The 13,049-nt window shown below is 39.1% G+C and overlaps 1 protein-coding gene across 2 annotated transcripts in view; it reads right to left on the reverse strand.

Annotated features, from left to right (window-relative positions):
• cacna1bb (calcium channel, voltage-dependent, N type, alpha 1B subunit, b) overlaps nucleotides 1-13,049 on the reverse strand; it is a 176,178-nt gene that overhangs the window by 82,034 nt on the left and 81,095 nt on the right. For both annotated transcript variants that reach the window (XM_086052699.1, XM_086052698.1), the window contains exons 8-11: nucleotides 8,976-9,079; nucleotides 5,846-5,961; nucleotides 5,679-5,768; nucleotides 140-229 (exon numbers count right to left, since the gene is read on the reverse strand). In XM_086052699.1, the coding sequence (XP_085908825.1) occupies nucleotides 140-229; nucleotides 5,679-5,768; nucleotides 5,846-5,961; nucleotides 8,976-9,079 (400 nt within the window). The remainder of the gene's footprint in view (nucleotides 1-139; nucleotides 230-5,678; nucleotides 5,769-5,845; nucleotides 5,962-8,975; nucleotides 9,080-13,049) is intronic.

The raw sequence follows: 13,049 nt of genomic DNA on the forward strand, positions 1-13,049 counted from the left end.
GAGTCAGCAGCCAGTATGGGTACATTTGTCAAAGACAGGCTTTTAAGGTGGCTTTTATTCTAAAGGTCAGCGCTGTGAGGAGACAGCATGTGGAGGTCAGAGGTGATCTGCTGGTGGACGAAAAGGACGTCAGGCTTACCGACAGAGGAGATGTCAGCGAATGGATCTTCCCCTTCTTCAGCACCAATCAGGTCATTTTTACCTTTTTTGTTTTTGCTTCGTTTCAGGGCTGTAGAGATATACACAGAATAACAGGCGGAGAAAAATATGCAGAACATGCATATATATATATATATTTATATATATATATTTTCTGTTCACACACAATATACTATACAACGTGGTGCATGTGTGTGAGTGTGTGCTTGTGTGTGCGTAAGAAAACTAATTAAAAGTGTGAGTTAATGGGCAACTTTGATTAGAAGGCATCAATCTTGTTTTAATGGTCTGCCTTCCGTGTAGCCTTACACTGGAAAAACTGCCAGCCTGATATGGATTTCATTGGCTCGTGACCTCCTACATGTTGACACAGGTTGTTTGGGTTGTTTTTGTCTGTCAAATTTCTGTCTAATAAACACCTGGTGCTGTATATTAACCCTTCCATGCAAAGTGGTCACTACAGTGAACAGCTATTTAAAAGCTGCTTTTGCGTATATTAATTAAACTAAAAAACATTAAATCAGAATTAATGCATGAAAGGGTTAAAAATATTTGTAAAAATTTAGATTAATTAATATAGGTGAAAGCAACTTTTAAAAAGCTGTAGTCACCACTATGCATGAAAGGGTTAAAATGTTTAGTTTGCCACTAGATCCAAATGATTGTAAAGTATTCCTGGAAGTGGTGAGGCTATAATGATGTGTTGGGCGAATCATTTTCAAACAAAAAACAAACATTCTGCCCCAATTTGATTTGAACTTAATATTTCTGAGGGGATATTTGCTTCAACTTTTCCCGGAAATGAAAACTATAACACCTACAAATCAATCAATAATTTATTTCTTTATACAGTATCTTTGGTACTTAAAGCGGAAGTCAACCCAACCATATTTTTTCCAAGAATATCTTGTATGCAGGCCCACTAGTTGAAACACGGCATTCTGATTAATATTGCGTTTGTTGAATATGAGTTAAGCAGCAAAATCCACCCCTTTTCAGCCATCTCATGGGGCGGCCATTTTGTCACCTCTGTCGACTGAAAATGACATCACACACCCTCAGGGCTCAGGTAACGACCAATCATAGCCGAGCTTCAGAAAACAGGTGAGCTGTGATTGGTTGTTACCTGAGCCCTGTGCAGTTGTGGTGTCATTTTCAGACGACAGAAGTGATAAAATGGCCGCCCCCAGAGATGGCTAAAAACGGGTGGATTAACTCTTATTCCACAAACGCAATATTTATCGGAATGCCTTGTTTCAACTAGTGGGCTTGCATAGAACACATTCTTGAAAAAAATATGTTTGGGTTGACTTCCCTCTTTAAAAAGCAACACAAGGTGCTGTGCAAAATAATGAAATAAAGGACAATAAAAGCTCATAGCTGCAGAGGCAGAGCCGCACAAGAACCACTCAGGCACACGGAGGAGTCTGGACCACAAGAAAAAGACTAAGACCGATACCACCACCAAACCCCAACAAGGTGACCTACAGTGACATTCTCCACAGTCAGAGCCAATCACAGTAGTACTAACGGCTAACTGATATACAAGGACTAAAATAAATAAACAAATACTGTACAATACTATTTGAAAACAATCAGACAACATAATAAGCCCAAGATAAAACAAATCATACAACAACTCACACAATAATATATAGTACATAAAGATACCAATAGATTTAAAAAAAAAAGTGATGTTAAATCAGACTTGAGTAAAATAAAAATGTAAATAAATGCTAAATCATCGAAAAAAAGGGCATAAGGTAACAAGGTAATTATTAGGTAAAGTAACAAGGTAAGGGAGAGGGAGGTCCTGAACCTCTTTTTAAGCATAATTTCTGAAACAACACTGCGTGATGCCTACCAACAAACTCACAAAACAGTGTCCATATAATTTTTTATTAAGTGTTACCAATAGGACAACTGTAACATGAATGTAATTCTACTTCAATTATTGTTTTTAGAAGCTAGACTGACATGGCAAAGTCAAGGCATAACTATTTTATCTTCTCTGAGAAATGTCAAACTTGTGCCAAAAATTACATTAAACATCTTAAGGTGATCTCTATAACCCTAAAGTCAGGATTTGTTTTCAGCAAAGCTTTTCTAAATGATTGTCTCTATGATGCCTTGAAATAAAGACTCCAGAAAGCCACAGTTCCTGTGATGGTAGACCTGACCAGCAACTCTTGTGTGAATGCAAGTAGTTAACTCAATATTATATATTCTTCATACATGTCCTATTTACAGTACATACTGTAATATAAAAATGTGTTGAATGTCTTTACAAAACATCCAAAAAAGAAAAAGAATGTGAATCAGAGGGGACTTTTTCTAAGTTATGTGGTAAAAAACAAAGAATAGACTTGAATAGTATATTGATCAGAAAGTAAATGAAAACTGTTCCAAACACTATTCAAGGGGTTTCATGCAAGCATCAACCTGTTTGAAAGTATAATAGTGGATAAACTCCTTCATTCCCCCTCATCCAAGGATTATGGATATTGTAAGTCAATTGCTAGATAATTGACGTTTTTGCTTTTCAGTACTCATGACTGTCATTCAAATTCTGCGTGACATCAACAAATTTTCTACAGGGAGGGACTCAAGACACTTCTTCATGTAAGGAAAGGAGAAATAAGACAACACTGTTCTTTCACTCAGCCAATGAGTAAACAAGACAGTAATAGAATCAGGTTTGCTCTTTTTTAGAAGCTTCAAACAACAATTTCCAGCCAGACAACTTGTGCTGATTTCATGTTCTGTCCGTGCTTTCCAGTATTTTCTCAGAGTACTTCGGTTTCCTCCAACATCTCAAAAACATTCCATTCCACATCTCAAATATGCAGGAGGGGCCCTCGAGGTCCTTGAGTTCTGTCGAGTTGGTGACCACTCTGGCCCTCGAGGGCTGCTGCGCTATATTAATGGGTATTTACTGAACAAAACCACCATGATGACAACAGTATTTTAGTGCGAAGTGCAACATTTTTCAAATTAGTTTTCTCAATTATTATGCATAATAGTTACAAAGGTTGTAAAGAATTTGTCTTTCGGTACATAAAGGTTTTTTTTTTTCTGTGTTAATGTATCCATCCATCCATCCATCTATCCATCCTATCCACCCTATTTTCTACCACATATCCGGAGTCGGGTTGCGGGGGCACCCTCTTCGGCAGGAAAGCCTAGAATCCCCAGCCGCTTCTTCCAAATCTTCCAGCGAGATCCCAAGGCGTTCCCAGGCCAGCCGGGAGGCATACTGATTCCAGGATGACCTGGGGTCGTCACTGGGGCTTCTTGCCAGTGTGACATGCCCGGAACACCTCACCAGGCAGTCGTCCAGGAGACATCCTATCCAGGTACCCAAGCCACTTCATTTGGCTTCTCTCAATGTGGATTAGCAGCAGTTTGACTCAAAGTCACTCCCAGATGACCAAGCTTCTCACACAATCTCAAAGAAATAGGCACCGGCCACCTTACGGCCACGGCTCTAATCGGCCGTCTCAAGAATGGAGGAACTCGATTTTCCCCGCCTCCCCCCAGGGCGTGGGGGAAGTTCTGAAGGCTGCTGTACTTTGATCAACAACCTGATGATGGCCCCGTCATTATGCTGTGGAAGGCGTAGATCTGCTTTTTGTATCATCAAGGTAATGGTCAATTTGAAAGTCCACATTCTGTCTCGGTCATTTTGACATCTTCAGGCGCACTAAAGCGCCCTGCCATCTCACTTTCCATTATTCCACGTTAAAACATAACTAAGCCACCTCCTTGCTGACGTTGCAGCCTTGTTGGGACATGATTGCCACTCACCAGACATCTAGAACTGAATTCATTTTGACAATCTAAGGTGCATTCATCAGTGAATAAAACCATTTGAAAACAAATCTTAAACACTCTAGAAACAGTTGGGTTAAAAATAACACAATTTTAGGTCAAAAATGTACCAATCCATAACTTGGGTAAATTTGACCCAACTTTTGTTGGTTGTTTTTGCAGAAAACAACCCAGAAAAATGGGGTGTTTTGTACAAAACAATATAAGAAAGTGGGTCAAATCGGCCCATTTTTGACCCAAAATTATGTTATTTTTAACCCAACTTTTTTTAGAGTGATGTATTCCTGAGCACATTGCAAAGGTTTTTCCCTGTGATGATGGCTTAGGGGTGGCAAGAATACAACTTGAGGCATGTTTGCATTACACAATAAACATGTCAACAAAATGAGTTTATATTGCCTATTTCTGCATAACACGGTTGCTAAAGTTTTATTTACCCTCTCATTAAATTTAGCACAGATAATAGAAATAATATGTTCAATGCTGCCTCTTACCAGTTTTAAAGGGAAGGCAAGGCAAACATTTTTTTTCAAGAATATGTTCTATACAAGCCCACTAGTTGAAACAGGGCATTCTGATAAATATTGCATTTGTGGAATAAGTGTTAATCCACTCGTTTTTAGCCATCACTGGGGGTGGCCATTTTGTCTTCTGTTGACTGAAAATGACATCACAACTGGTGACAACGACCAATCACGGCTCAGCTTTAGAAAACCAGACAGCCGTGATTGGTCATTACCTGAGCCCAGAGCAATTGTGATTTCATTTTCAGTTGACAGAAGACAAAATGGCCGCCCACCAGAGATGGATAAAAACAAGTGCATTTTGCTGCTTAATTTATATTCCACAAATGCAAAATTAATCTGAATGCCATGTTTCAACTAATGGGCCTGCTGGGAACATTCATTCATTCATTCATTAACTATACCGCTTATCCTCACAAGGGTCGCGGGCGTGCTGAAGCCTATCCCAGCAGTCTTCAGGCAGTAGGCGGGGGACACCCTGAATAGGTTGCCAGCCAATCGCAAGGCACACAGAAACAAACAAACATCCACACTCACAATCACACATAGGGGCAATTTAGAATCTCCACTTAACCTACCAAGAATGTTTTTGGAATGTGGGAGGAAACCGGAGTACCCGGATAAAACCTGAAAGATAATACCGTACTATAAGTATATTAAATGACAGGTTTAGGTAAATTCAGGGCTGAATTATGCTTCCTGCGTGTTTCATGACTGTTGTAGCACAAATTTGAATACTGTAATTTATTCATGGATAGGAAAAATTGTTGTAATTTGTGGAAAATTGCAACTTAATATTGTCAGCCCTTTGGACTTAATGACACTGCTCGTTTTTCTTTCTACTGCCACCTACATTGTAGATGTAGAGTGCAGTTACTTCTGCCAAGTCATCATTTTTTCATTATTCTCTTTGATCTAATTTTGTAGTTTTTTTTTGTAGGGTTTGTTTGTTGTTGTTTTGTTTTTATGTTTGAAAAAAAAAAAGCAAATGAAATGAGTCAATCAATCCGCCTGATTTACGTAAATGCTCCAGAGATAAAGGCTGCTGTCTGAATGCCAAACAAAAATGGGCCACAAGAATTATTTTGTCCAAGAAATTAACAGTTCCTGGTAATTTTGGTGTGAAAGCACCTCAAGTTAAGTTTTTAGCAGTGTTGCTGTCACCTGGCAGATTTTGTTTCCTCTTGTACCATGCACCATCCAGAGGTGACTTCTCCTCTGCAATTTCCTCCTCCTCTTCCAGCAACACCTCCTCTGCAGAAAGAACAAAAGTGACATTTTCATTATTTGGGGGATTTAATAATTAGCGCAGATTGAGGGATGGCGCCGACCGGCTTTGCAGATCCATTCCAGGTATCCCGTGAGCTCTCTCTCAATTTGCTGCTGCCTTCGAAGCTTCAGGAACTCCTGTCTCTTCTCCACACGCTCTCTCTCTTTGGCAAACTCTCTGTGGAATTCACATGATGCTTTAATTTTCACTCACAAAAGGTAAACAAATGTCGCACTTGATATTTCTTCTTTTGGCGAGTTTACTATGCCCTGTGCATATGCATGTCAGCCTGCTTTTACCTTGCAACTGATTCAAATGGTCCATCCCTATCAAACTGCATAAGTCAGATAATAACTGATAAAAAAAAATATATTGCGGAAATATCACATTTAGATTTTCTGTATTTTTCGGCTGCAGCAAAGTGACTGCCTTTAGTCCAAGGTCAAAACCACTTGAATCTGTTTATCTTCAGTACTAACGTGGATATCATACAAAAGGAATTTGACAAGAAGATCTGAGGAAAGAAATGGTGACTAATTTATACTCACACAATGTTTATTTATTTTGCTGCCCCAAAAGACAAACAAACTATGTAACAAATCCTGTAATTCATTGCTGTAAAAAAATAAAATAAAAAAGATTTGTTTGGGTTTGTGATTTCTTCTTACTTTTTACCAGGAAAAAATGAAGGCAATCAATACATTTGGTAAGACAGGGGCAATCATGAATTCAAATAAGTTCCATTCCTTGATGCTCTCTTAATTTTTTTCATCTTATATTTAACATGAATTGTTAATTACAACAGCACGTAACAAATCAATGTAAAGAAAAACGTAAATGCTGTGGCAGGTATTCAGCTGATACCAAGTCACATTTTCCGTGTGTTGAAAATGAATGAAACATAAGAGGCTATATTTTCGTGACCAGTGTAAATCCTGTGCGGCGTGTGGCGCACCTCTGCCAGACACGGGTTGGATGAGCACAGGCTTGCGGGCAGGGGTTGGCATTTTACAAAAATTTGCCGGTCCATTTATCGCCATCCGTCTGCAGCCTGGGTACCCTTCTGCCGTCCGTCTATCCGCCTTTTTGTCAAGCCAGATCAAATAGTAATCGACTATCGGCCGGTCCGTGTATCATTTTAAACGCGCTTCCATTAGCGCTCCCGTCGACCAACTTTTCCCTTCATTCATTCAGACGGATTGATGGCCGCTCTTTTTACGTGCATGAATGAAATATGTCACATTAGACGAGCCATCTATCCTGCGCTGGCCACTTACTTTTACATCAACTTTGTGCCACCAAGTTGTCACTTCACTGAGGCTTGTGCTGATATAAAAATCGGGATCCAGCAGCATTTGCTGCTGTCTACGAAAATAGAGGCCAAGGTGTACAAAATGTGACACATGGTGGTTATTTGTTTTTTTTCTGCATTTTCAATTCCAGATGTGTGTTGATAATGTGTCTTGACTTGTATGTACAGTACAATGTTTGTTTGTTTTTTAATATTAGCACAGCAGGCCTTCAATTATCAGACAGACTGACATGCCTCCAATTTGATGCAGTACGCAGTGTGACATTTTCTAGCAGTGATTTTATACAAGTCACCTTGCAGTGTGACATGCAACAATCCTGCAAGATTGCTGTTACACCCAAAAACAACCACACCAAATTGAAGGGTAGCAAGTGCAACTGGATTGGAGTGAAGACACTGTGATTTAACTCACATTCAACAATGCCATCGTCAGTACAGTATGTTCACAACATGCCATCTTTGTAAGGAGAAACGGATTGAACCAATCAATCAATAATGGCAGACACATGTAAAAGACACTGCTTGTACCGTATAGCATTAAAAGGTTTTCTAAATGTCAAAACACTTTCTCAGCAGGGTTCTTAGGATGTTCAAACTATCGATAAATCAAAAATCTGCTTCTAATCAAATTTTGCAACTTCAATGTGCAAGTCACAATTACTTGACTGAAGTTAGATCCATGAACAGAAAGTGATTAAAGTCATAAATCGAGGCATGTTGAGCTTTGCGCCCAAGCTTTTACATCTGATGTATGTTTTCCTTCCTTTCAGGGATCAGTGGGACGCATGGGCACCATAAGAGGTAGTAATTTGACCATGATTCTACTTGTAATCCAATTTTCAATTTTCGGCATTGCTGGAGACCAAGTGATATGTTTTAGATTAGAGAGTCCCAAATCATTGGTGGCACTCCTGGATCATGCTACGTCAACGTTATTCCCCACCAAAAATAAGAACAAGAAAAATCTTCAATATAAAAGTACATCATGTGGTAATATGGCATCCATTGTTTTTAATGTGTACTAAGTAAGTATTTGTTGAGATTAAAGACAGCTCTGATTAGTCCAATTGTGCGCCAAAATGTACATTAGGACTTTCAGAGAAAGGATAAAAATTAGAACAAAAGGGACAAATCCTGGTCTAGATAGGGAGAGAGAAATGGAAGGGGAAACATGTTAATTCATCGCCTTTTTTTACTTTGGCACACAGCAAACCGAATCACCTACCACTCAGGTTCTTAAGGCAGAGATTTCTAACAACTATGCTGTGGCACAGTGGTGTGCCTGCCATGAGAGATCATCAGGCGTGCCACAGGAAATTATCTATTTACCAATGACCAGAGCTGGGCATCGCCCAACCGCCACTGAGTTTCCATCTACATATTTAAATAGTAGGTACGGCTTCGGCTTCGACAACTGACTTGACCTGTACCAGGTCACACGAAGGTGCCTCACTTCTGACATGCAAGGGGGTAAGGAAAAAATAAAAAATAAAACTGCGTTGTCTACCTCGTGTACACGGCTCACCTGTTTTCTGAAGCAGAACCATGATTGGTCGTTATCTGCGCCCTGAGCAACTGTGATGTCATTTTCATTCGACAGAAGTGACAAAATGGCCGACCGTGAGAACACTAAAAACAGGTGGATTTTGCTGCTCAATTCATATTCCACAAACGCAATATCATATACAATACAATAGTGGGCCTGCATAGAACATATTCTGGAAGAAAAATGTTATGTTGACTTACTCTTTTATGACTTGATGTACTGTAAATAATAACATGTAAAAGCCGATCAGCTCTGGATTATTTGCTAAAGTCATTGCTGCATATCAATTTTTGTTCTTCGTTTTTGTTCTTTCAGTGCTCTAAAATGACTTACCCTGATAGGACACCAAGTACCAAGTTGAGCATGAAGAAAGAGCCAATGATGATGAGAGGGATGAAGTAGAGCCAGTTCCAAGTGTTTCCTGCCACATCATTGGTCTGCACATACAAAACATATGATAAGACAGTTTTTAGGAATTTGTGAAATTGTCAAGTGGTCCAGTTCAATCATGTGCGGTGGGCCTTGGAAATACCAAATTATAAAGGCCTCGGAGTCATTGTGAACATCATTACTTCAGTCACCCCATCCACCCAATGCTGATTTTTGTACCCTGTCTAAAGTATGTCGGTATTACTTATGCTTTGAGCCACTCTGCTACAACAGAGCTGATATGCATGCCCCTGTGTTTTAGAAGTCAATACTCGACAAGTCTCCAAGTGCAGCCACACAGTGACCTTAAGGCGGAGAAGAGTAAACCTACAGGTGGATCGTCTATAGGCAGCGGGGAGACATTTTGCAGACACCAGTTGCAGAGAGAAGCCATGCACAGATTGTAATTGTAATGGGAGGTTGAATAAGACTCAATCAGCAACAAGACATTGTATATCATGTACTCACGTGCCTGTGAGATAAGCAAAACATCTTTGTTGAAGCCCAGCCACCTGTGTAACTTGGCAGACATTTTTTCTTAGTTTGCGTTCAATGATTCATTAATTGTATCATCTTTGTCAAGATACATGCATGTAACTAAAATTGATCTTTATACGAAGACTTGAAAATGACTTTTAAATCCAGCTACAGACAAAGAAAGATTGAAAAGAAAGAAAATACTAATCCAACAGATTTGATGAATATTCAACAAATCCTGACGACTGTATCTTGTAGAGAACATACATAACATTACAAAAGTTGGTCGACTGTGGAACAGAACAGAGGTGGATGTGCTAATCACGCACCCACTGTGCCACTGGGGAAAAAAAAAAATAGACAGCTAAAATGATTAATTACCATAAACACATAGGGTTTTAACGTGTTGAATATCATAGTAACGAAATTCGTAATTACGTGTAAAGAATGTGTAATGTTCAAGATGTCGTCAGGAGTAGAAACCAGTAGTTTACACGGGTCATCATTCACAATAAAGCTCCACGCCATGTACTGGAGGCTATTGTCACCCCAAAAGGTCAACGTTCTGGTGAACGATGTTAACATAAGCTGTGAATTCAATGAGTCATTTTTTCCACCTGTGCTACAATTTTTTTCCCCTGTAGAGTTTGTGGTTCTATACAGGTACGTTTCACTTTTCTTACCCTTTAAATCTTTGCAAAATGGACTCTCAGTACACGTGAAAAATAGACATACAGTATTTATACCAGAAAGGAGAGGAAAAAGGAAAGACAAGAAGGCATCAAGGAAGGACAGGCGTCATTTTAACACATCATACTGCACGTCACATCCGAACGAAGGCTTTGAGCCAGTATTCTATGTTACAATCAGCCTCTGGCATCAACATCTGCGATTTTTTTCTGCATCTAATTGGTGTGTGAGTGTGTGTGCGTGTGCATATGTGCATGCATCTGTGCAGACTTATACTCATTTGCTGCAAACCCTTTCCACATCAGTGTCATTTTCATTTTTTTGCATTTTGCTAAAAAGGCTGAAAAATGCTTTATAACCTAGAGATGCAAATGTGCATCATTCCCTGACTGTGTACAGGGTGTACAACACTTCACTAACAATGTTTCTTGCTCTCCGGACAAAAATCAAAACCTAGAGGACAGAATCATTGCCCTGTTTTATTGCGCAGTATAAAAAAAGTATAAGAGGGTGAGGAAAAACAAAGAGCAAAAGTAGCATCCGTGTCATTTAAACAGATTTGGGCTAATGAGCCGAGTATCCTTTTAAGTGCAGGGGCTGTGGAGTCTCCGTACAAGCTATGCGAGCAACTGAGAGGCATATACAGGGCATTTGGCAAAGGAGCCCACTAGCGATACTCACAAAGTTCATTACAAAACTGCTCATGCACTATGTTGCCTCAGGCAAGGTACTTCAAATGACCCCATAGAGAAGTAAACATCTTGAGACATTTTGTCAAAGCAAGTAACAACTTTGCACCAACAGCACAGAGCAATACATGATTTTGATGCCAATTTTAACCTGTGCCATTGAGGACCCCTCAAGGACATTCAGTATGGATGGTAGTGCTTAAATTGAGGGACCTAATGGAAAGGTTTGAAAGAAGATGATATCCTTTTTTTTTTGTGCACTGGCCTCTGAGGTAACTATATTACATAAATAAGTGAATTATGAAAAGATTACATCATTATTCTCAACAGTAATCAGGTCTGTTTTGGAGATGACTTTTCAGATCATTTGAAAATCTCCTCCATCTACTGTGTGTCATTTTTATATAGCTTGCTCTCATTAGGCTCGTGGGTGTCATGATCTGTGATTTTGTAAGTGTTAGGTTTGAGGTTAGGCTTCACTCTGGAAAAAAAATCGTTTGTGTTTTGGTCTTAGTTTATCTAAAGTTGGGTATTTGCCAGTCATTCAGCTTTCTCCAGTCACCTGTGTCTTACTCAGGCATACCTTGTTGTCTTGTCAGTCTGCTTGTGTTTAATTCCAGGATTTTGTTCACTCTGACTCTGGCAACTGTCATATGTCATATGCTATAGGTTCTTGAAATGGAGTGAAATCCAGGACCTGAATATAGGCAAGGCATATGGGAGTTGTTCATGGAAAAATCAGGGTGGGCCTGAATATTTGTTTCACTAAGCAGAATGCTCCTGTCCTGACAAGTCGTATAATCAAATACAATGACAAACCGAATAATATGAAGTTCAGATCGTCCTTAGACAACCACAACAATGCCATTCTTAATATTCAATCAAATCCAAAAACACAACGAAACACAATTCAAATAATTGAATGTAATTAATTTAATAATAATTTGCTAAAAATGTAAAAGTATATATTTTTAAAAAGTATATATTTTTTTCATGAATCTCACTGGTTGGGCAGTCTATCAATCTGGGTGGGCCTCTGAATAAATAAAGCCAAAGGAAAATGTGATTTGGAGACTTAACAACACACATCCAGTAGGTCTCTATAAAGCTTTATTTAAAAATTTCATTTAAAAAAAAAACTTAAAAAAAAACTTTTTTCTTTATTCTCTTTTGGTGTGACCAAATATATGAACTTACTAAACTAGAGAACTGTAGAGTTTGTTACATAAGATGAGAGTCAAATTAGACGAACATTTTTGTCTTTTAAAAAGAGCGAACGCAATTTAATATTTAAGCACAGACATCTTTTAACACAACATGGCAAGGGTTATTTGAGTCGCTTCTAATTCTTATGACAGCTGCTGGATTGTAAGAAAAAGTCATAAAATTACAAGGCATGAAATGAAGATTGGCACATTATCTGCACTGCAAAAGCACCGACATATCCCTCAGTAGCAAAAAGAGTGTCAATTTTAACGCTTGCTGGTTCCGAGTAACAGCATTCACAGTGATAATTTGCGTGGCTTTGGTGGATCAGTGTCATTTTGCTGAATGGGTGTACAAATGGGGAGATAGTGCCAAGATGGCACTTGAGGCATGCATCGTTAGCTTTATCGGGAGGTTTGAGTCTCTCAAGAGGAACCTACGTCAATAAGAATTATGCTAATTATTTTCAGTTTGCCAATGTGGGTTGACTCAGTGAAAGACAGGCAATCGGCCTCAAGCCTGACAGCTCATGTAGGCCATATAACCTTTCAACCAACTCATTGCTCCAACAGTCACTAGATAGCGTGAGATTGCCGCAGTCACATTTTAAGTGACTTGGGAATTCCCCAGGAAAGAGAGATTAGAATGCAGAGGGTTTAATTTAAGCCCTTTTCCGAGTAACATTATCAAAGTGAATTGTAGCAGAATGTTTATCTGTATTTAGGAGGCGCAACTAAACTGCAATGCTGCTTTTTCCATACTGGAGCTGGCCAATGAACAGCATGTCTCCACTCTACGACTATTTTTTTGTTGACAAACAAACAAAACAACATGGATACATGCACTATTCAATGGTCAGCAACATATTTAGACACACAAAAACATCAGCGCCAGTGTCGGAAATAGATGTACTAGT

Source organism: Filicampus tigris, chromosome 15 (genome assembly GCF_054856515.1).
Source record: "Filicampus tigris isolate MCC_2025a chromosome 15, RoL_Ftig_1.0, whole genome shotgun sequence".
Classification (NCBI taxonomy): Eukaryota; Metazoa; Chordata; class Actinopteri; order Syngnathiformes; family Syngnathidae; genus Filicampus; species Filicampus tigris.